The sequence below is a fragment of the Canis lupus genome, chromosome 5, assembly GCF_003254725.2.
Source record: "Canis lupus dingo isolate Sandy chromosome 5, ASM325472v2, whole genome shotgun sequence".
In the NCBI taxonomy this organism is placed as follows: domain Eukaryota; kingdom Metazoa; phylum Chordata; class Mammalia; order Carnivora; family Canidae; genus Canis; species Canis lupus.
In genome coordinates this window covers 60,561,749-60,583,926 of record NC_064247.1, presented here as the reverse complement: position 1 = coordinate 60,583,926, position 22,178 = coordinate 60,561,749, and the positions used below count along the sequence as shown (strand labels likewise).

Genomic DNA, 22,178 nt, shown 5'->3' with positions numbered 1-22,178 from the left:
CAAAAACAGGTACTAATGCAGGTCTGTTGTAAAAACAAACTCTTGAGAAACGGGAGACACGTGTACTAGTTTTTAAATAAAGGAGACCCTGCAGCATAAAAAGACACTTTATTCTGTTGCTCTGTCACACCAGGCCAGGAACAGAGGCCAGTCTCAGCCACTCAGAGCCAGCGCCCAGGCGATGGGGGCCACACTGCCCCGTCTCGTGTCCTGCCCCGGGCCCAGCCGCCCCTCAAGGGGATGCACTTCTCCCCACTGGGGGAGTGTGTGCCACATGGCCTCCAGGCCCGCTTCATCCTGCGGTTCTCAAGACACACACACCCCACCACCCAGCTTTCGTTGAAAGGACAGCAGGCTCGGTCCCCTTGCTCGAGGTCCACCCTGTCCTGGGCTGCTGCAACTACTCTTCCCCTGAGGTGGCCTGGGCTCCTTCCGCGTGGCCCACCCGGCATGGCATTCCTGTCACTTGACATCAGCGGCAAGGCTCGGGGTCCACGGCCCCCACCTGCCAGGGGCTCAGCTCTGTGGCTCTGGCGGAGGCCCAGCCCTGTGTGCGCGGAGGTGGCTGGACATCCTCCGAATCACCAGCCTCTGGGCCTTCAAGCGCTTCCGGAGCTTTTCATTTTCCTTCAGAGTCAGGAAGAGTTTCTTTTTTAGGGCATCTAAGTCCAAAAGGGCGTAGCTGTGGTCGGAGGTCTGTGCAGGGCTGGGGCTGGCCTGCTGGGCAGGGGCCTGAGTTCCCTGCAGTCTCCGCGGCACGACCTGATGACAGAGGCGACCCAAGGACAGAGGCACGTGAAGGCAAAGTGGAACCCAGGTGACAGGTGGGCGACAGGTGGGGGCCAGGGAGGCCTCCCTTCCCACAGGACTCCTGAGAGCTTCATCTGCCCAAACTGTGGCCGTCCTGTTACTGGGGAGCTCTGAACTCAGGGCCACGAGCCATGGCACTTCGGCCTGGGCACCAGTTCGCTTCGGGCGGTGTGAAGCGAATCGGCCTGCAGAGGCCACCAGCCCGCACACCCCCTAGGGCCCGGCTCAGCACCTTACCGCTCCACCCTTACCTGCTCTGCAGGGCCGCTGGCCATCGGGGGCAGCACTTCCAGGGCAGCCTCCAGCTTCCTCCCCCAGCCACACTCTGCAGGCACCACCTCGGAGGCCACCTGGGGACGGCAGGGCAGAAGTGGGTAAAGCCCCCGGAAGCCCTTTGTGCTGTCCCAGGATGGCCAGGGCCAGGGTTGCCCCACAGCCAGCCTCCTCCTCACAGGCTGGGGGTCAGACCCTGGGGAATCGGGCACCAGCCGCACCGCCTGCCAACTGGGACTGGCTGGTGTTACTGGGAAGCAGGCACGGGAGGCTCTGCTTTCCCTTCTCTAGGGAGACACAGGATCCCAAACCTGGTTTATGAGGTGGGCACAACAAAGCCCCGCAGACCGGGCGGGGTGGGGCGGGCGCTGCGGCTCTGTCCCCACCAAGCCTCAGTCCTGGCGGGGCTGCACTGGCACTCACCTCCTTGTGAGAGTCCACGTTTGTGTCCCCGCCGGCCGGGTCTGCGTTCTCCCTCGCCAGCTGCAGGGGGCACAGAGCACTGTACACAGATGGGCCCTGGGGCTCAGCTCCCCAGGGCTCGAGGGATCACCCCGAGATCCCCCACCAGGTGCCCGGCCACATGCATGTCTGACTCCCCCGCTCAGCCCATGTCAAGGCAGATGGTGCTGAGCCCAGCCCAGCTCTGGTCACCAACCACTGGCCCGCTCTCCCAAAAGCTGTCCCCAGATCGTAGGCCCCCTGAAGCCAGGGACCTCATTCATATGTGTTACCCCACAGCCTGACATTCTGGGCACATAGGTGACTCAAATTTGGCTCAAAGACTGGCAGCCACATAGGAGAGAACATCGACTCGGGTTCCTGGGCATCCCCAGAGCTGCCACCAGCCCCAGGGCCCCGGGGTACTGACAGCACCCAGGGGCAGGCTTGCAGATGCCGCCCCACGTTGTTAAACTGTGAGCTCCCTTCAAATCTCACCACAAAGGTGTGAGAACCAATCAAAGTCCTTTAGCCACAGGCACGGACAGAGGAGGTAGTTAACCCGGGCACGGGGTTCAGACCAGCAGGAAGGCGACGTCTAGCCGGGCTGCACACCGCGCCTGTGGTCTCCAGCATTGTGCGGGACACTCAGACTTCTGCCGGGAGGGCAGGTCTCACGGTAAGTGTTCTTACGGCAACAAAATAAAAGTGGGCAATATATATCAAATAAAAAAGGGTCTTCCATATTGAAATAACAACAAAACCTTCTAGGTGTTGGGAATAAGCCATGAAACAAACCCCTGCCCTCAGGGAGCGAACCAAAGAGAGAAGCTGAATCAGAGCAAATGCAAAGGAACGCAAAGGAGCCGGAAAGAACCAGCACGAAGGGAAGGCAGGTGGGGGGAGAGGGGTGGCGACCTCCTCCAGACGACGTGACCGTGGACTTGGAGAAAGTGAGGCTACAAGCCTGCAGGTGTGTGCAAAGCTCAGATGGAGGGCAGGCGCCCCAATGCACAAGTCCCCACACCCTTAATTCTCTTCCCTCTCTCTCCCAGGACAATCAAGCACAGGTACCAGTTGGCCCTGGTTTGCTCCACCACTGCTTTGCCTTCCAGGTTCAAAGAGGTGCCCGCTGTGAAGCCCACCACCTGGGACTCAGTACACCTTTGGGATTTATGAAATTCAGTATCATTCCCCTTGAGTCCTCTGCACCCAACCGTGCATGAGCTCTCTCCTGAGCCAAACCTGCACATCCCACCCCACAGAGTTGGCCCCCTCAATGTCCTGTTGGGAAATCTAACTCCACAGGCACAGAGCCAAATTCAGAGGATCTAGGAACCACACCCTCTGGGGGCTCAGCAAGCCCACCCAGACCACCTCAGTCTCAGCCCACGAGATCTGAAAAGGCCCTCTGCTCTGACATCCACGCATGCTTCAGCTCAGGCCACCAGGACTGCACTTATCTGTGACACCAATGGCTCTAGCCAGAGGGAGCCTTCCAAAGCGACATCCCCACTCACCTCACCCGAAAAACCACAGTCCACTCATGCCTGCCACCCTCTGGGGCCCTGTAACCCTCCAACCAGCCAGAGGTCCCTTCCATGTCCAAGTGCCCTCCATGCTGTCCCCAGACTCCCTCCAACTGTACCAGCCATCTCTGCCCAGGCCAGAGCTCCTGGGAGCACGGGGTGGCACATGCTGGGAGGCAGCAGTACAGCCTGCAGCTTACTGACCCCTGCCTGGCCCCGGCTGTCCACTCGGAAGGAAAGGGTCTGAGTTCAACACAGTTGCCAGATCTTCACTGTGTGGCCTCGTGCCCACGTGACGCCAGCAAAAATGAAATGCGCAGGGACACCTGGGTGGCTCGGACAGTGAAGCATCACCTTCAGCTCAGGTCATGATCCCAGGGTCCTAGGATGGAGCCCCACATCGGGCTCCCTGCTCAGCGGGGAATCCGCTTCTCTCCCTCTGCCTGCCACTTTCCCTGCTTGTGCACACTCCACCCTCCCACCATGTCAAATAAATAAATACAATCCTCAGCAGCTTTTGGTTGTAAAGTGTGATGGGGGGGGGGGGGCGCGCACAGAGGGAGGGAAATAAAGGGGGAGGGAGGGAGGGAGGGAGAGAGGGAGAAAAAGAACACTCAACAGAGCCCCACTTTGGGCTTGATTCCACAACACTGAGGTCATGACCTGAGCCAAAACCAAGAGCCGATGCTTAACAGACTGAGCCACCCAGGCGCCCCATGCCTGATACATTTTTTTTTTTTAAGATTTTATTTATTTATGAGAGAGAGAGGCAGAAACACAGGCAGAGGGAGAAGGGGAGAAGCAGGCTCCACGCAAGGAGCCTGATGTGGGACTCAATCCCGGGCCTCCAGGATCACGCCCTGGGCTGAAGGCGGTGCTAAACCGCTGAGCCACCCGGGCTACCCGCCTGATACATTTTTAAAGGGGCTTTAGGGCAGCCCGGATGGCTTAGCGGTTTAGCGCCGCCTTCAACCCAGGGCCTGATCCTGGGAATCCGGGATCGAGTCCTGCGTCAGGCTCCCTGCATGGAGCCTGCTTCTCCCTCTGCCTGTGTCTCTGCCTCTCTGTCTCTCACTCATAAATAAATAAAAAATCTTTTAAAAAAATAAATAAAGGGGCTTTAAATTATAAGTTACCTAAAGCAAAGGTCACAGCCAGCAGGACCACCGGGCTCTGGACCCCAGGGGCCTGACAGCGCTGCCCTCCCTGCACTCGTCAGCCTCCGCCCCCACTGCCCCTGCAAACACCTGCACGGGCGCCCTGGAGGCCTGAGTGGAGATGTAACGACAGTGGTGTGTTCACCTGCGTGGCGTCCTGAAAGGCAAACACGGTGGGCACAGCATTCTGCTTCAGGTTTTTGCGGTTTCCAAAGGCGCTGAAGCACTCGGGCCGGAAGTGCTCTGAGCAGATGACCGTGTGCTGCTTGGGCTTGAAGTTGGCCCGGCCGATGTTCAGCACCCATTCCTTCAGCAGCTCCGGGCGGCTGAATGGGAACCTGGGAAGCAAAGGAGGGAGACATAGAGGAATCTGCGAAGCTCAAGTCAACACCGTGGGGTTCGCTGCAATTCTGAAAATACCACATGGTATTTTACCAGACAGCTTCGAAAATTGAGTAACTCTGTTAAACTACATCCTATTTCTGGAAGCTTCTGTCATGCCAGTTTACAGTATCCTTAGTGTGCAATGTGAGGCCATGAACGTGGCCAGAAAGCCTTCCAAAGGCTTTGGTCCATTAGTCTTTGAGTACTCAAAGGCTGAGCCAGTGTCCATTCCCCCAGGGATGGCCCTGTCCCAGGCACTGGGATGTGGGAAGGAACAAACAGCCCCACCCTCAGAGAGCCTACATTCTAGAACAGGAAAACAGACAGCAAACCCAACAGATACAGAACTGTGTAGGAATAAAGAGTAGGGGGCATCTCGGTGACTCAGTGCTTGAGCATCTGCCTTTGGCTCAGGTCATGATCCCGGGGTCCTGGGATGGAGTCCCACATCGGACTCCTCATGGGGAGCCTGCTTCTCCCTCTGCCTGTGTCTCTGCCTCTCTTCTGTGTCTCTCATGAATAAATACATAAATGATCTTTTAAAAACAAATGAATAAAGGGAGGCAGTGGTCATGAAGGCCTCTTGGGAGGTGACATCTGAGCAGAGGCTGCAAGAAGCAGGAGAGCCAGCCAACGTTGTTGTCGTCTTATCAGAAGGAAGAGCAAGAATAAAGGCACTGGGATGCACCCAGCATGTTGGGGGCACAGCCAGAGGTGGGTTTGGCTGAGAGGGCTGAGCAGGAGTCATGGGCCTGTCATGGCCAAAATACGGGAACACCCAAATGCCCTTTCCTTCTAGAACAAGTCAATTCTGGCATATTCATTCAGCAGAGGACCTCAAGAGATGGGGAGGAAGGCAGGGCAGCCACTCCAAGTACAGGTGACTTCATAAACATGAGCAAAAGACACAAGAAAGCACAGCATAGGACTTGGTGTGTCAAGTTCAACCCAAGCCAGAGCACCGGGCTCGGACAGAAGGCAGGATGCGGGCCACTCTGGGGGATGTCCGGGGGTGGGGGAGGGGGTTCCCCAGGGGCTGATGTTCTGGTTCACAGTCACACAGGTGTTCACTTTGCGGAATGGCCTGGGCCATGGAATTATCATTTGTGTGCTTTTCTGTAGGTCTACTTCAATAAAAACCTTCACTTGGGAGAAGGAAAATGGTGATGGGAGGGGCGGTGGAGACAGTGCAGCTGGCCTTGGGGGTCGCGCTCTAGGCGGCGGTGGCTGGAAGCTGCGTTCTCCCGGGCAGGGGCCGGGCCGGGACCCGGGACAGGGACCCAGGGCCGACACGCTGCGAGCGCCGGGAGCGCGAGGACAGGCTCCAAGCCTCCCGCCCGGGCTGCAGGGCTGCAGGGCTGCAGGGCTGCAGGGCTGCAGGGCCGGCCGCGCTCCCCAACACCCTGGAACGTTCTCAGGGCTCCGCTCCCCAGCTTCCTGACCCGAGGCCTGGCCGGGGCGAACCCCCCGCGTCACCACCACTCATTCATTCGGAGACGCATTCAGCCCGCACGCACGGAGCACCAGCCGCGTTCCAGGCTGCATCTGAGAACAAGATCGGGTCTCGGGGAGGGACTGACACCCCAGGACTGCGGACCCGGCGACCCACCCCGGCCTCCTCCGCAAGCGACCGCCCCAGCCGACGTGGGGGTAAGGCTGTGCGCCTTGGGCAGGTTGCTCGGCCTCTCCGATCGTCTCCCCACGAGCCCAGGCCGCGGGGCATCCCCCTGTCCCCGGGCCGCCGGCCCCTCCGCGGAGGACCCGGCTGCACGCCCTTGGCCGTCCCCGCCCGGCGCGCCAGGCCTCGGGCTCCCAGGGGCGCCAGGCGGGTCGGCAGCCGGGCCCCCGCGCCCCACGGCGCCCCTGCCCCTCACCGGTGGAAGGTGAGCTGCTTCCTGCGGCTGCTGTAGCGGTTGCAGCACTGCCGGGCCGCGCACGACTTCGGCATCTCCGGACGCCAGGCCCAGCTGCCCCTAACAAAGATGGCGGCGGCGGGCCGGCGGACCCGAGCGGGAGCTGCGGGGGGAGGGGCCAGCGAGCGGGGCGGGGCCGGCGAGCGGGGCGGGGCCTGCGGACCCGAGCGGGGCTACCCGAGACAGGGCTAGCGGGCGGGGCGGAGCCTCACAGGGCACAGCCAGGCCTGCGGACTGGAGCGGGGCCACGGGGGGCGGGGTCCGGCGAGCGAGGCGGGGCCAGCAGGCCGGCTGGGGCCTGCCCGGCACTGGAGGCCTGAAGACCCGAGCGGGGCCACGGGGGGCGGGGCCAGCGGGGCCAGGCCGGGGCCTGCGGGCGGGGCGGGGCGGGGAGGGGCGGAAGGCGGGGCTGCCTCCGCTCTGCTCCGGGGTCAACTCCCTGGGCGCTCCCTGCGGACCCGCAAGTCAGGTGGACTCCGGAGTATCACGACTAGAGGTGCTCCCGGGCCCCACCCAGGCCCGACGCCCCTAACAGCGCCTCCGGCGCAAGCTCCACCCGTTCGCGAAGCCCGGGGCCCTCACCTCCTTGCTTTGAGGAGCCAAGACACACCCACCAACAGCCTTGAACACCTGGATACCACAGACGGCTCACAGCCCAACCTGGCCATGATCTCCGAGGTTTTAAGAGGTGTTGATACTAGGTTTTGGCTGCTCAGAAAGGAGGTACTAGGTGACCACTAGTTGGTCCCAGATTAGAGGTGGGCAGACACAGCTCAAAGAAAAGGCAGGGGCAGTGGGGACCCCCAAGTGTAAAGGGACAGAATGAGCACCTCTGGGAGACTGCAAACCTGCTTGCAGAACCTCGGAGGAGACTGCAGCTTTTTTTTTTTTTTTTTTTTTAAATTTTTATTTATTCATGATAGTCACAGAGAGAGAAAGAGAGAGGCAGAGACATAGGCAGAGGGAGAATGAGACTGCAGCTTTTAACAAAGCAGGTAACTACTCACTGGGATTTAAGCCAATCCACAGCATGATGAAACTGTGAAAGCGATTCATGTCTATTCATACTGTGGTTTGATCCTGGAGAATTTACTAGAAAAGTAAATGAAGAGTTGTGGGCACTTTATCTCCCCAGGTCTCTGTCATCCCGGTTTGGGGGTGATGAAGGGAGGAGAAAAACCATTGTCCACCCCCACAGAAAACAAACACCTGAAGCTAGGCATGAACCTCAAAGTAGCAATATATTTATTTACAAAATATACAGTTTCACAGAAACAGCTTCGCTTTATACACATAAACTTTATAATTACACAGAACCATGTAAACGATGTTAAGTGTCTGGCCTGGCCAATGCCAATGAGAGGTGCTTACTTTTGGGGTGACATCTTTCCCTCTCCTCACTTTATTAGCCACCAACCAGGAGCCCCTAGATGGGCCATGCCTAATTTGCATAAAGCTGATTGCAGCTGCCCAGCTCAAGTGAACACAAAAACCAAGGTGTCTTGAATTCCTAGACACCACCCACAGGGATAGATAGATCTGTTAAAAGAACAAAAAGGAAATGAAGGAAACAGATCGAAATGATTATCAAGTACCTTCCAGAGGTGTCACCAGGCATAGAACTTTCTAAAAGCAATACAGCAATCGCCAGGGCTGGCAGTTCCACTCTAAAATCACATGTATTCTTAAATGCACTTTTAAAACTTAGTGGAGGTTTTTTGTTTTTGTTTTTTAAAAGAAAAACACTTTGGAACTTTGGCTATTCTCATGGTGAAGACACTGGACAGGCAATGTCATGGGGCAGATCTTTGGCAAATTCCTCTCCAACTTTTCCTGGACGTTTGCCCTCATCCGAGCCAGACAGTTGTCTGGGGAGAAGGTGGTTTCTAAGCCCGCTTCTTACTATTTTTCTCTACAGCAGAACTTCTCCCTTGGGGATCTTCACGATAAACTGGGTTTCAGAATATATCTCTATTTCTGTGTTAATATAAGCAACAGAATTAAAAGCAAAACAAAACAAAAAGCAGTTGGCTGGTGAAGCATGAAAGACACTAGCACAGAAAATGGGCTCTGATCGGCCAATTAGAGTTCAAAACCCCTTTGTGCCTAAGGGAGAGAATATGAACAGAGCCCCCCTGGTGGCCCTGCAAGAGGATGCCACATCAAGGCCCCCCGCAGAGAGACAGGAGTCCACCCTGCTGTAAATAAATATGGCCATCTTGGGCCTTCTTCCCTTTTCATGCTTCACAAGAAACGTGTATGAAGACACACCCGTCCACTTACCAAAAAAAAAAAAAAAAAAAAAAAAACACCACACTTTTGAGAGAGTATTTGAACTGTTTAAAGAGCACTGTCAGCCTCAGAAAAGGTGGGAGCCTTCCTCTCCCTCCAGGCCCAAGCCACCTGAAGTCCAGGGTACCAGGCCCTCAGACAGTGCCCTGCAGGAACTACAAACACAAAGTGCTGGGGTTCTCCAGGGCTGGCCTGCTCAGGGGGCTCCCAGTCCAGGGTCCTAGTTCAGATCTAAGGAGGTCTGCACAGTTCAGTGCGTATTCCTGGAGCCCAATGTTACCCTATAGCTCACTCACCAATTTCAGACCAAAAAAAGGGGGAGGGGGCTTCATATCCTACCCTTGCCCCGTGAAACCAGCAGGCCAGCCTCTAAGAAGGCATACCACCACAGGAGAGGCCTTCAAGTCTTCTCTACTTCCTTATGTAGAGGAACGCCGTTCCCCAGTGACTGCCTAAATTTTACGTCGCTCCTGGAATACAGTGAGGGAAAGAGAGGAGGACAGGTGAACCTAAGTGCCCTCTCACTTGAAAACAGCTCGCCTGGGCACCCCGAGGACCTCACACACCAACTGGAATGGGCACCCCAGCAGAAATCTGCCAATACTTTTGGCTATATCGTGCAAAAAGACAGGTTTTTTTTTTTTTGTTTTTTGTTTTTTACATCGTGCAAAACAGGAAACTGAGTTATGAACATGGGCCACCTCGACCCCCCAACCAAACCCCTTTCCACCGGGAAGTGGCTGCACACTGTCCCTTTTAACAAACAGAAAGAAACCGAGGGATCAATGGCCACCGCCGCCCCAGTGTTCCTCTAAGTGAGACCAGAGGACTCTCGCCTGCAGCCCGAGGGGACCCACAGGCACCAGCCAAGGCAGGGAGAAGGCAGGCCACGAAGGTAGGGGCAGCTCGATGGTTGCTGTACAGACACTTATGGTCAAAGACTTACACTTGAGAAAAAGCTTACACGTATGGCTGTTCGTTAACAGGCCTGGGAAACTGAACATCTCCTCTCCCAAGACAGCGGAAGCAGGAAAACAGCTAGCACGGGTTCCAACCAGCGGGAGTTTGTTAACAATGATAGCAAAGAATTCACAACTACCATGTACCCTCATTTTTAGCTGAACCGAACCCACTGTACTCGGGTGGCTAGTCCACCTCCACTGCAGAGAACACAGCTCTAGCAGCAGCTTTGGCCAACGAGGATTTTATTCAGTCACTGGCTATATACAGGTTATACCTTGGACAGCCTGTCCTTTTGCTTAGGCACCTGAATGGCAGGGGTCTGCCCGCACCAGAGCTGAGAGTCCTGTGCTCAACTAAGGGAGGGGCTGAGAGGCTCCTCATCCTTTCTGATTCCTCACCCATGCTCTCCTCGATCACCAACAGTCAGTCCAGAAACAGTTTCCGTGAGCCCATCCGGGACCGGTTGGAGCGGCGGATGTCAAACTTGGAGTCCCGGCACTTTTGGCAGACAAACACTTCAGGAACATTGGATTTCCGTATTTTCGCACAGGACAGGTGAATCCAGGTATGGCACTCGTTGCACTCTATCATAGGGCGGCCAGCAAACGGCTTCATGCAGAAGCAGGTGACGAGGTCCCAGGAGTCATCATCTGCACAGAGAGAAACAGGTGAGGAGAAAGCACTTCCTGCACTCCCTCCCCTGCGGTTCCCTCCCCCACCAGCCCAAGGGTAAGGGGGATGCAGAGCAGCTGAGCCACAGGGAAGCTTGATCAGGTGTCAACTTTCACTGAAGGTCAGGGCAGCCCTCCCCTCTCAGAGTGGAGTAATCGAAGTGTATGGCACCAGGAATTAACCGTGAGAGGTTTACTTTTTTTTTTTTTTTTTTTGAGAGGTTTACTTTAGGAGCTACATTTATTTTCATGTTTTGAGGCCTGTCCTGGAATCTCAGCTGTTTCTAGCTGCCACCACCCCCTTCCTAAATGTCTTGATGTCCACCTTCCTTCCTAGAGATGGCGGGGCACACTCTGCTGTCACACTCCAAGGAAGGGACCGCTCTTTGGACCACCAGCCACCACCACCATGGCAGTCCTTCAAGGGCCACTCACCCGAGTCTACCATTATGTCCTCATCATTGCCAGTGCTGTCCTCGTCCCGGAACACCACCTGCTTTCCCTGCCGGACAATAGTCCGTTTGCCTTCAGTTTTTATTTCTTTGACCTGATCAGGTGACACGGTGACACATGATCCACTGGAAGGCGTATCAGAGTCCCAGCCTGAGCAGGAGTCGCCGGGAGCCTGGGGGATATCCTGCAGAGCGGGACTTGTGGGGGTCTCTACGTAGGGATCAGCGGCTTCCAGCTTCAACAGGCTCCCCATGTACCCCTCCTTCCCTGGCGCGTCACTGTCCCTCCGCTTCCTCTTCTTCTTCTTCTTCAGCTTGTCCGTCTTCTTTCTGTCCAGCAAAAAGTTACTGGGCTTGGCTCGCTGCAGAAGGGTGGGCTGCAGGTGGCCAAAGCAGCGGTCAGAGACTGGCAGGGGCACGGTGGAAGCGATATCAGTGAACCCAGCATCCCAGCCATCGCTGTCAATGGTGCCAGCCGTGCTATTGGCAGGGCTGGGGCTGCTCCTCAAAGGGAGTTCCTGAAAAGACAGAAGCAGAGGTAGCAGGGGGCCCAAGTGTTTTGACTGGTTCCCAGCAATAAGAGCTAGCCCCAAACAGAGCCTCCCCAGGCACCCCCAGCCAGGTCAGGCCTACAGACGAGGGCTATCAGAAACAGGCCTTCTTGGCTCTCATAAGCAGGACTCTTTAGGAATGGTGTCATGAGTACTTTACTGTGACCTTCCAGACAGAATGTTAACCCACCAGGAGGAAGACCTTCCCTTGCTGAACCTTTAGCCCCTGTTCCAGAGCCAGGAAACTTATTCGATGCCTAGTAAATATCTAGAAGGGTGCCAAGGATATCTTTTCATACCCACTTATCTTTCTTGGATTGTAGAATCTCTCCTTTCCGTTTGCCCTCCCAAGGGGCGTTATTTTTTGTTTAATTAAATGAATTTAAAATAGTTTTGAGGATTTCCTGATACTCTTTTTTTTAAAAAATGGAGATACCCCCAAATATTGCAAAATCAAACTAGGTAATTACTGCCCCAAAGCAGTGAGCTAATCCCTACAGTTCCTCAGACCATTCAAGCATTTATTTGCTAATAGTGGCAACATTCTGCTGGGCACAAAGGACACATTTACCTACGTACACAGCAAAAGAAATGATAAAGCAATACTGGGGTTTGGTCTCTTAGAAATACCATATTCCTTTCTTTTTAGCCCTGTACAATACGAGTTTGAGCACCATGACAAAGTGGTCTTCAGACCTGCCCACTACTTAACAAGGAAAAAGAAATATCCTTACAATACACGGGATTTGGGCCAAAGTTCCCTGAAGATTCTGCAACATGATGTGCATCAGGGAAACTGCTCAGCAGGAAAGACAGTGTGGACCAGGCCTAACTATCCAGTTGAATCCCAGGCCTGTGCCCCAGTGTCCTAATCTCTAAAATGGGGAGAAGTAACAGCACCTCTCTCCTGTTCTGAGGGCGAAGAACACTGGCCGGCCACTGCAGCCGCCCAGTAAGCACTGGAGACTCAGAGCAGACGGACATCAGACATGCTATTTGCAAATCAACACTCCAAGTTTATTAAATAATTTACAGACAAGCCTGCATTGTCCAGCAGACTTTTAGGAACCACCTCCCAGGCTGGGCTAAGTTTTTAAGAAAGATTTCTACCCGATAGCTCTCTGGAGTCCTCCCAAACAGCCCCTTCCAGACCCCCAACCCACCACTGGTTTCCCTGCCAGCAGGAAGGGAGCAGAAACACTGAAGGTTACCTCCTTTGGATAAGGAATGTAGCCAGCATAGGCCAAAACAAAGGTGCAGAATTTGTTGAAATCCTCCACAGTCCTGCGCCTCTTGTAACTGGGGGAGCACTCCTGTGAGCAGGCGAGAAAATGGGGTGTATTTCAGAGTAGGCACTTGTAGGTGGAGTCGCAGAAACAAAACTAAGCCAGCTGGAGCTTTTATTGTCAACCACTAGAAAATACACTGCTAGATTTACAAACACTCTAGAAACAAGATAAGGTAGGTTTGGGTCAAGAAATAACACTGTACTCAGAAGGCTGAAAGGGGGGTATTGTGATGTTATGCCAAGCACACTGGGAAACTGGGCAGGAGATAAAAACATGTACAAGAGTCTGCTTTCTGGTGTTCCAGCCGCATTTTCCGACATTATCTATCGCTGTCTGCAGGCCTATCAGGAGCTCTAATAACTACTTTTTTGTTACAGATTTTCCATTTTGAAAATAAACTCCAGCTGCAGCTGTAATCAAAGTATTTTAAATGACTTCAGAAGTCAACTGCTGCTTATCCTAGAAAGCTCACTGAGGCCTGACCCCTCCCCAGCCTAGGCTGTGGGTGGACCCCTCCTCCTAGCACTGCTCACTTTTCCCTGCCCTGCCAGCACCCCACATTGAGGGGGCCAGCACCCAAACGTTCTCTGACTCAGAAAATGAACCAGAATCGTTGGGTTGGGTTTACTTGCGCCTGGAAGACGAAACACGAGAGGGTTTTTGGCTTGTGCGTCCTGTCTCCATTCAATCTAGAAATGCCCTCAACAAGAAGGGTTTTTCTCCTTGAGGAAGAACAGCCCGGGGAGAAAGAACCTTATTTGCTACTAAGCAAAACCACTCTACTCTATTTTGGTTTATTCGACTGGCGTATTTACTGAGGTGTGCTTAATGCACTTTACCACCCACCCAACCCCATCCTGACGTGCTCCGCTGCCACTGCCAGGGCCCAAGGACCCACTACCCTGCTGGGACCAACGGGACAGGAAACTGGAGGGTGGGTTCCCGGCCCCTCCCCGCCCCTCCCCGCCCCACCCCGGGTCGGAGGGCCAAGAAAGCGGCCCGGCCCCGGCGTGCTGCCCGCAGGTTCCCTTCCAAGGGCTCCACTCATTTTCTCCAGCTGGTTCCACCCGACCACCTCCGCCCCCCACCCCCGGCCGCCCGGACGCCGAGGGGGGCGCAGGCTGGCGGGGCTCCGACCCCGGCGCGGTCCCCGGCATTTCCTGCGTCGGAGAGACCCTGCCCCCATCCCGGGAAGCACTGACCGCCGCGCTCCGGCCGCGATGGGAGGGCCGCAGCCCTCGGGCCTCAAACTCTCGGGGAGAACTTTTATTTCGGCGGGGAACACGCACGACTGGGCCGGGGGCCTGGCCTCCGAGGGGAAGGCGGCGGCGCCCGGGGGCCGGGGGCGGAGGGACCCGCGCCACCCCCGCCCGGCCCGCCCGCCCGGCCCGCCCGCTCGCCTCGCCGCCTTTAGGAAAAGCAGATGGCGGTGCGGCCCCCTCCCCGCCCTCCGCGGAAGCCGCCCCCCGCCGACACTCGGCCCCGGAAGGTGCGGGGCCCATCCCGCGGAGGAGGGGGCGCGGGAAGCCGGGCAGGATTCGGGGTCCGGGGCCGCTGGGCCCCGCGAACCCCCGAGGCGGCGAGGCGGCCGGCGAACGCGCCCCGCGCCGCCTCCCCCACCCGCTCGCTGCCGGACCCGCACCCGCACCCGGGCCCCGGGGGCCTCGGGAGGAGAGAGAGGGGACCGAGGCTGGCGCGCCGGAGGGGCCGCCCGGAGAACCGAGGGCCGATCCCCGGAAGGAGGGGGAGCCGGGGCGGGGCGAGAGAGCCCGCGGCCGGGGGGCGGGGGGCGGGGGCCCCGCAGGGGGAGGAGAGCGCGCCGGGGGTGGGGGGCTCCACTCGGGTGTTTGCGGGGGTGGGGACCCGGCGGGACTAGGCCCCCGGCGCCGGAGGGGGCGGGGGCCGCGCGGGAGTCAGGGGGCGGGGCGCGGACTACCGGGCCCGGGGGATTAAGGGAGCCGGCGGGGGCGCGCGGAGCGGAGTCCCCGTCCGAGGGGGACCGCGAGCCCCTCCGGGAGGGGGGCGGGGGACCCGCGGGGAAGCGGGAACGCGAGGAGGCGGCGGCGGTGCCCGAGTCCCCGGGGGCGGGGAAGGAGTAAGCCAAGCCGGCGGGGAGGGGCCGGGGGCGCAGACAGGTCCCGGGGCTACGCGAGGCCGGGGAGGGGTGGGCGCGGCGGCCCGAGGGACGGGGCGCAGGGAGGACGGGGACCACCGCGGTGGGGGCGCCGAGGCGAGGGCGGGCGGGGAGGACCGGGCGCGGGCCCGAGTGGGGGGCGGGGTTGGGCGCCCAAGGGGGCGGCGAGGGAAGGCTGGGGGAGGGGAGGGCGGCGCTCGGCCGGCGGGGGTCCGGCTGCGGGGAGCACGGGACGGGAGTGGGGGTGGTCAGGGGCGGTCGGGACGCAGCCCTCACTCACCTCCGGGTGGAAGGCGGCGGCGCAAGAGTCGGAGTCCATGTTCAGGGTGGGGGGCGGCGGCCACAGGAGTGCAGGGGCCGGGGATGCGGGCGCCGGGCCGCGGAGCCGCTCAGGGCCGGGGGCTCCGGCGGCCGCGCAGAGCGAAGGCGGACCCGGGAGGGGTCGTCCGGGCTGGAGGTGATGAGGGGCTCGGCGCGTTGCGTCCCGGGCTCTGTGCTCCGGGGCCGGCGGCTCCACGGCCGAGCAGAGTTGGCGATGCAGCTCCTGCGGCCGGCGCGGTGGGAGAGGCGGGAGAGTCGCTGCGGGGGGCGGCGGCGGCAGCGAGCGGGAACCCGACCCGCTCCCCGACCTGACGCCCAGTTCGGCTCGTGTCTCGGGAGGGAGGGCGGGAGAGCCGCGAGCGCTGTCGGGAAATGTAGTCTGTGGGCGACGGGAAGCCGAAGGCGCGGGGGCGGGCGCGGAGCATTGTGGGAGTAGTAGTCCCAGCTCCGCCTCCGAGGCGCACAAAGGCCGCCTCGCGGACTCCAGCCCCCATAGAGCTCCGCGGCGGCTGCCCGGTTTGTGGGGGCGGTGTCTCCGGGACCTGAGGCTGCCGGAGCGGGGGAGGTGCGGAGGCTCGCGCCGGCTCTGCGGTGGGGGAGGGGCGGCGCGAGCGGTAGCTCCGCGGTCTCCGCGGGGGCGAGGGGCGGGGGTAGTCCCGGCGGGTGGGGGCGGGGCCGACGGCCTCGGGCGAGGAGGGCGGCGGAGGCTTGGCGTCTCCGTCTGGACTTGGGGGTCCGTGCCCCTTTGTGGGGCCTTGGTCCTCGCGGCGGGGGCGACCGGCGCTGACGTCGCGGCCGCCCCCTGGGCTCGGACCCCGAAGGGTGAACTTGTTTTCGCGGCCGGCTGTTCTGGCCGGTCCTCCAGTCCCGGGGGTCCTGGGACTGGGGACCGAGGACCTCCTGGTCCTGTGGGATCTCTATGGGATCCACGTTGGGGTGTCGAGTTAACTGCGTCCCAAAAACTCTGTGCCAGGGTTATCAGTGTTTTGGAAGATACTAGCCTTAAATTCGCCTTTTTCCCCCCTCCTCTCTGGCTGATGTTGGGACCGCCCCTGTTTTCTTTCATTGAATTACCTTCCGAATGTATTCCTCACGGGATTTAGAGCAGCAGGGAGAGGGGGGAAAGTGGTTGGGAGGCTTGGTATTGACCCTGGTCTTACATATATAGGTGATTGAGTTTGCGGTGTTTACCTACGGACCGCGGGTATTTGACAACTTCAGGCTGGAGGTTGATTGACTGAACACCTAGTTGAAGATTATCCGCTCTGGTGAAATTACCAGACGAGGCCTGACGTTTGTGAACATTTCTGATAACCGCTGGAAAGGAAAAAACATGTTTTAGACGGTTCAAGAGCATGTTGGGTGGCTTCGAAGACAAAGGAACTGCGTTACAGAGGACGGATGTAAAATCTTAAATTCGAATCAGAAAACTGACTCTTGGAGCCACCAAATCAAGAAAGATGATTGGAAGGACCTCTAGGAGATGATTTCTGAGGCAGTGAATACCTCCTTGGTTGACTTGCTGTTTAGACGGAGATAATTCTGAAGGAATCGGGTGGTTAGGGGTCTGGGTTTATCTCAGATATACTTTTCTAAACTTAAATTTCCTAAACTATGGGGGATCCTGGGGTGGCTCAGAGGTTTAGCCCCTGCCTTTGGCCCAGGGCCTGATCCTGGGGACCCAGGATCAAGTCCCACGTCGGGCTCCCTGCATGGAGCCTGCTTCTCCCTCTGTCTGTGTCTCTGCTTCTCTCTCTCTCTCTCTCTCTCTCTGTGTCTTTCATGAATGAATGAATAAATAAATAAAATCTTTTTAAAAATTCCTAAACTATGAAGCTACTTTATCCTAGTTCCTTTCTCCATAAATGGTAGTTTATTGTTATTGTTGTTATGTTCTAACGTTATCTCAGCAATGCCTTCCCGCACTGAAAGGCTCCCCAGTGTGGGTAACAAATTGAGGTGCTCTAAAAAGTTAGTAAGATTAAAAACAGACCTTGGCCTTGGCCTGCAGAAACATCACCAACAGCTTCTTACAGTTGTCACATCCAGGTGGTTTAGCCAGATTTAGAAAATTTCCCCATCACTGTAGCCAGAGCAAATGTCCTGAGGTTAGCCCATGTTGCCCAGGGTCAGATTATCTGGAGCAATTTTTTTTTTTCCCCAGAATAAGAAAGGGCTATCACAAAGGATATCATCCTAATTGTTAGTTTAAAGATGTAAATACCAGGGGCACCTGGGTGGCTCAGTGGCTGAGCTTCTGCCTTTGGCTCAAGTCATGATCTCAGGGTCCTGGAATGGAGTCCCACATGAGGCTCCGCAGGGAGCCTGCTTCTCCCTCTGCCTGTCTCTGCCTCCCTGTGTCTCTCATGAATAGTTAAATAAAATTTAAAAATAAAGGTATAAAAAATAAAAATAAAGGTATAAATGCCAGAAAGAATATTGATTGCAGGTGAAGTACAAATAAGAGGGATTTTTTTTTTAAGAGGGATTTTTTTTTTAACTGCTATATGTTGCCTATGATGTAGTTTTTCACACAGTAAATATTAAAAGCACCCTCCCATTGAGAAAGTGAAATAAAGAATTTGTCCATGATAATAATCTACTTGATGATGAAACCCTAGAATTTAAGGATCTGTATCGAATGGGAACCACTCACTCACATTGAGGAAAGAACATTCCAAACCTGGTTTGTATCATGTAACAATAACTCTTACTCAGAATAGGTATTCAATATGTATTTCTCAAATAAGTTATTTATAAACAGTAGTTCTTAGCACACAGATGTGACTAGTACTACCTGATGTAGTTTGCTTGTTTGTCTGCCTGCCACTGCAACATTTTCATGGAGGACCTTCTTGGTCTCTTTCCTTTGACTTCCCTTAGAAATTTAGCCCTTTGGAGGAGATTTAGACATTACATCCCATCCCTAGGCTCAAGGAAGGACTATAATACCAATAATTGACCCAGATGCAATAGCCTAATACAGACATGTGGGGGATATAGTCGGTTTAGCTAGTCTATTTCTCAGGTGTCCTGAATTACACCTGGGGTCCCAGGGGCAAATTTGGAATTTAAGGATTAATGCAAGAGCATTAGCCACAGGGCACCTGGGTGGCTCAGTGCTTGAGCGTCTGCCTTTGGTCCGCCTTTGGCTTGGTTGTGGTCCTGCCTGGGGTTCTGGGATGGAGTCCCACATGGGGCTCTCAGCAGGAAGCCTGCTTCTCTCTCTCTGCCTGTGTCTCTCATGAAAAAACAAAAATCTTAAAAACAAAGCAAAACATTAGCCACAAAAGCCAGATTCTTGGAGTCTCTGAGTCCTTGTTTTCTGCTTTAAAAAACAACAACAAAAAAAATCTGATGATTATAGTTATTTGGAAAAGAGGAAGACAAAAAGCCAACGTTAGCACAGGTTGTGACAAGTTTTAAAATACTAAGAATACCATAAGTTTCCCAGTAAGTAACCTGAGAAGGTAGTTATTTTAATTGGGTTACCAAATATAGCTTCACCTTTCTAAATCTCACTGGCTACACTACATTCATTTGGGGAAACATTCAGAAAAGCTTTCTGCCTACCATTATAACTCAGTGCTTGAGTGTGGCTATGAATATAACCAGAGGTTTGTTTTTCCCAGAAATATGTGGTGGTTCAGCTTTTTGTTCAGCTTTAATAGTATGGAATTCATAAGGATCTTTCCCATCCTGTTTTCTGACGTTTCCACTTCCATCTCCAGGAGAAGGGGAAAAAAGTCAAAATTTTCCCAAATTGCTTTGTTTTCAACTTTTAGTATCTTGACCACTGTATGAATATATATATATATGAATAGTTTTAAGTCAATAAAGAATTTTTAAACCATGTGTTATCAACTTTTTATATAACAAGGAAAATAACTTATGTACAAGATCAAATGAGCTTGCTGTTATGGCTCATACCATACCAGTAAAATATAAAGATTAATAGCTAGCACTATGCCAGATACTGTTGAAATGTTTTGATCTACAGTATCTCATTTACATATAATAATGCGCTTAATAAATAGCGAATACTGTAGCGTTCCTTAAAGGAAAGTTTACATTACAGCAAGTTCATTCCAAGCCACACTTGAGGTGGTCCAGAAGCAGAAGAGAATCAGGGTGTACAACAGGAAAAAAGGCGCAATCTCTTTTTGTGATATAGATGCTAAAGCATACATTCCTAAATGTTCTCAAAGGGGAAAAAAGGATAACAGTGGCTTCTATAAAATGATCTTAGTGATCTCTTGTCCTGTCGGCCTAAAATTAGAATTCAAATATCAAAATTGTATAGTTTGAATTCTTAAAATGAAATGGTACCATTATTTGTTAAAACACGTTAAATTCCTCTATCATAAAGAAGTTACTCAGGCAGAGACCATTTTCATGATTGTGGAAGACGTAAAATTTTTAAAAACTCTCTATGGTTGAAGTTTAATATTTTTTTTGTCTGCAACGCCCCCCCCCCCCCAGCCATCCTCTCCCCAGAAGTTTATTCTTGAAATGCAAACATTTCCCCCAAAACTATGAGTCCTTGATTAGAGTTAACATCTTTCTTACCAAACACTAGTGTTTCTACCATGCCAGGGTATGGAATAACATTTGAAGAGTTTGCCAACTGTATGGATCACATGGCCCTACCCAAGTAAATGAATTTTGCACATTCCCATCTTGAACTTTTAAGGTTAATGAGTGAAAAAAAGGAACTAGATAGCATGCCTGGGTTAGTAGGTTATTCAAATTCCCAAACACAGCTGATGGGTCTCCTTTATGTTTTTTTAAGCTTTTACTTTTTATTCATGAGGCACACAGAGAGCAGCAGAGATAGAGGGAGAGGCAGGTTCCCAGCAGGGAGCCGGATGCGGGACTTGATCCTAGGACCAGGATCATGCCCTGAGCTGAAGGCAGACGCTCAACCGCTGAGCCATACAGGGATCCCGAGTCTCCTTTATTTTCTGACCACATTCCTTTGTTGACTTAGATATGTATACATGGCTCCAAATGCACCCCTTGGGATCCCTGGGTGGCGCAGCGGTTTGGCGCCTGCCTTTGGCCCAGGGCGCGATCCTGGAGACCCGGGATCGAATCCCACGTCGGGCTCCCGGTGCATGGAGCCCGCTTCTCCCTCCTCCTGTGTCTCTGCCTCTCTCTCTCTCTCTGTGACTATCATAAATAAAAAAAAAAAAAAAAAAAAAAATGCACCCCTTTTAGGTCCAAGATATTAGTAATAGACCTTTTTTCTCAAAAACTGAATTTTAAATTTTTCTTTAAACTTGTATTGTTTCCTTAGTACACAGAACAGAAAATATAGGTAAGCACAAACAAAACAGACCTAACCACCTAGAGGATATGTTACCTTCAGAATTGTTTTGTAGGCCTGTGAACACAACAAATTGGGTCATTCTAAGGGTAATCAGATTTTTTGCTCGACAGGAGAGCATGAATATCTTTCCATTTCAATAAACATATGCATCATTATTCATCAAGGCTTCCCAGTAAGGTTGATTTGTTTACCTAATTACACAAAACTGGACTACCAGTTCTTCACTATGGAAACGTTTTTGATTTATTAAAGATTTGCCTTCTGCAAGGTGGACGTGTCCTGACCCAGAGGACTGGAATACTTTTCCTTGCAAACATCCCACTTCCTGGCTACTCAGACTTTCTTGTCACAAAGCCTGTGCAAGGAAGCTATTGGCCCGGCTCCTGGGCCCAGGAATGCTGCTGCTGCCGTTAATAGCTGTGTGAACAGTCCATCTATGGGCAACAGGCAGCTGCCTGGGTACCTGAATGTTTTCTTACTTAGGCCTGTGCTTCCCATGCTGAAATGTGGACCAGATATATTCTCATGGCAAGAAGATCTTCACGACGACAAGGGAAAGCCTGCAGTTCACATTTCAGGGCTAGAATAAAAACAAGATGTCTTCTCCAAAGGTTGCACCAACTTAGCTGGAACTAAGGAATGACAGCAACCCCTCCTCCTCCACCCCCCCTCCCTGTTCCTGGCCCGCCCTGGGACACACGTGGGCGATGGATGAGGCGTTCCCCAGGAATGTCTGCGAGGCCCATCGGGCATGGGTGGGGGTTATTAAATAACCAGAACCCAGGTTTCTTCCAAGACACAAAAGGACTGCAGTTGAAATGAGGGTCTATTCTAAAAGTGGGCGAACCATCCATGAAAGAAAAACCATGATCGCACTGAAAGTGCTGGCATTCTAGCTCCTGGAACCAAAATAAGGAAGATTCCTTTATTCACAGTCACCCTACAAGTGACTGTGACGTTTCTGAACGCCCACACCCCTGGGTTTTAAGGCGTCCCCTGTCTGACCTTGAACTAAAGGCTCCGCCCCCGGGGCCCCTGGTGTCCCCTCTCCTGGAATAGAAAAAGCTATTCTTTTCCCTGGAATTATTTTCATTGTTTATATTATTGTGATTTTCTGGTCCTTGAGCCTTTGGTTCAGCCTCACAGTGCGTTCTTCTGAATTCTTAACGACAGGCCGTCTCCTACCCTCTGCCGCCGGTGTCCAGGAAGAGGGGTCGAGCAGGCCTGGGGGTCAAAGCCGAGCAGGCCTGCCCCCTTCTCCAGGCAGCCCTGGAGTCTGAGTCTCTATGAATCGGCAACTAACCCTGCGCCTGGTCCGCTGACGAAAGTTAATGACTGAGTTTAGTCAAGTCTGAAACTCCTGCAGGAGCAGAGTGGAGCGGATTCCTGGCATCTGGCCCCGTGTCCCTTATAAATGTGCCAAGAAGAGACGTCACCTAAGAAGCTCATACTCCTTCAAGCTGTGGTCCTCAATTGTAAAAATCCCATCCTTTGAAATCTGCCCGGCGATAAGGCTCACTAGCAACCCTGCGAACGAGCGGAATTGAGGGCAAATCAAGAAGAGGGCCTTGCAGCGAGCCGCCCAGGGGCTCAGGGGCCGACGCGGTGGGGAAGGCTGGCGCGAAGGGGGGGTGGCTCGGGCTCCGCGCGCCGAGCTCGCCCCGCC

The 22,178-nt window shown here is 54.5% G+C and overlaps 2 protein-coding genes and 2 long non-coding RNA genes across 5 annotated transcripts; 2 read left to right on the top strand and 2 right to left on the bottom strand.

Annotated features, from left to right (window-relative positions):
• Window positions 1-91: 91 nt before the first annotated feature.
• Window positions 92-6,609, bottom strand: THAP3 (THAP domain containing 3). 2 transcript variants are annotated; one of them, XM_025427294.3, is made up of 5 exons: window positions 6,469-6,609; window positions 4,356-4,548; window positions 1,507-1,566; window positions 1,062-1,160; window positions 92-762 (listed from the first exon to the last, which is right to left on the bottom strand). In XM_025427294.3, exons 1-5 carry the CDS (start codon window positions 6,540-6,542, stop codon window positions 517-519), a joined length of 672 nt encoding a protein of 223 aa, XP_025283079.1. In that variant the 5' UTR covers window positions 6,543-6,609; the 3' UTR covers window positions 92-516. The 2 variants fall into 2 exon arrangements, with proteins under 2 accessions (XP_025283079.1, XP_025283080.1); XM_025427295.3 differs by lacking the exon at window positions 1,507-1,566.
• Window positions 6,610-7,729: 1,120 nt separating this feature from the next.
• On the bottom strand, window positions 7,730-15,525 carry PHF13 (PHD finger protein 13). The gene is made up of 4 exons (XM_025427296.3): window positions 15,140-15,525; window positions 12,648-12,749; window positions 10,869-11,403; window positions 7,730-10,412 (listed from the first exon to the last, which is right to left on the bottom strand). The coding sequence occupies exons 1-4, from the start codon at window positions 15,176-15,178 to the stop codon at window positions 10,186-10,188; spliced, it is 903 nt and encodes a 300-aa protein (XP_025283081.1). The 5' UTR covers window positions 15,179-15,525; the 3' UTR covers window positions 7,730-10,185.
• LOC125755147 (uncharacterized) lies at window positions 10,289-11,829 on the top strand. The gene is made up of 2 exons (XR_007410889.1): window positions 10,289-10,430; window positions 10,771-11,829. It is a non-coding gene; the product is annotated as an uncharacterized LOC125755147 (long non-coding RNA).
• Window positions 15,472-17,008, top strand: LOC125755146 (uncharacterized). Its single transcript, XR_007410888.1, has 2 exons — window positions 15,472-15,745; window positions 16,349-17,008. It is a non-coding gene; the product is annotated as an uncharacterized LOC125755146 (long non-coding RNA).
• The last annotated feature ends 5,170 nt before the right edge of the window (window positions 17,009-22,178 follow it).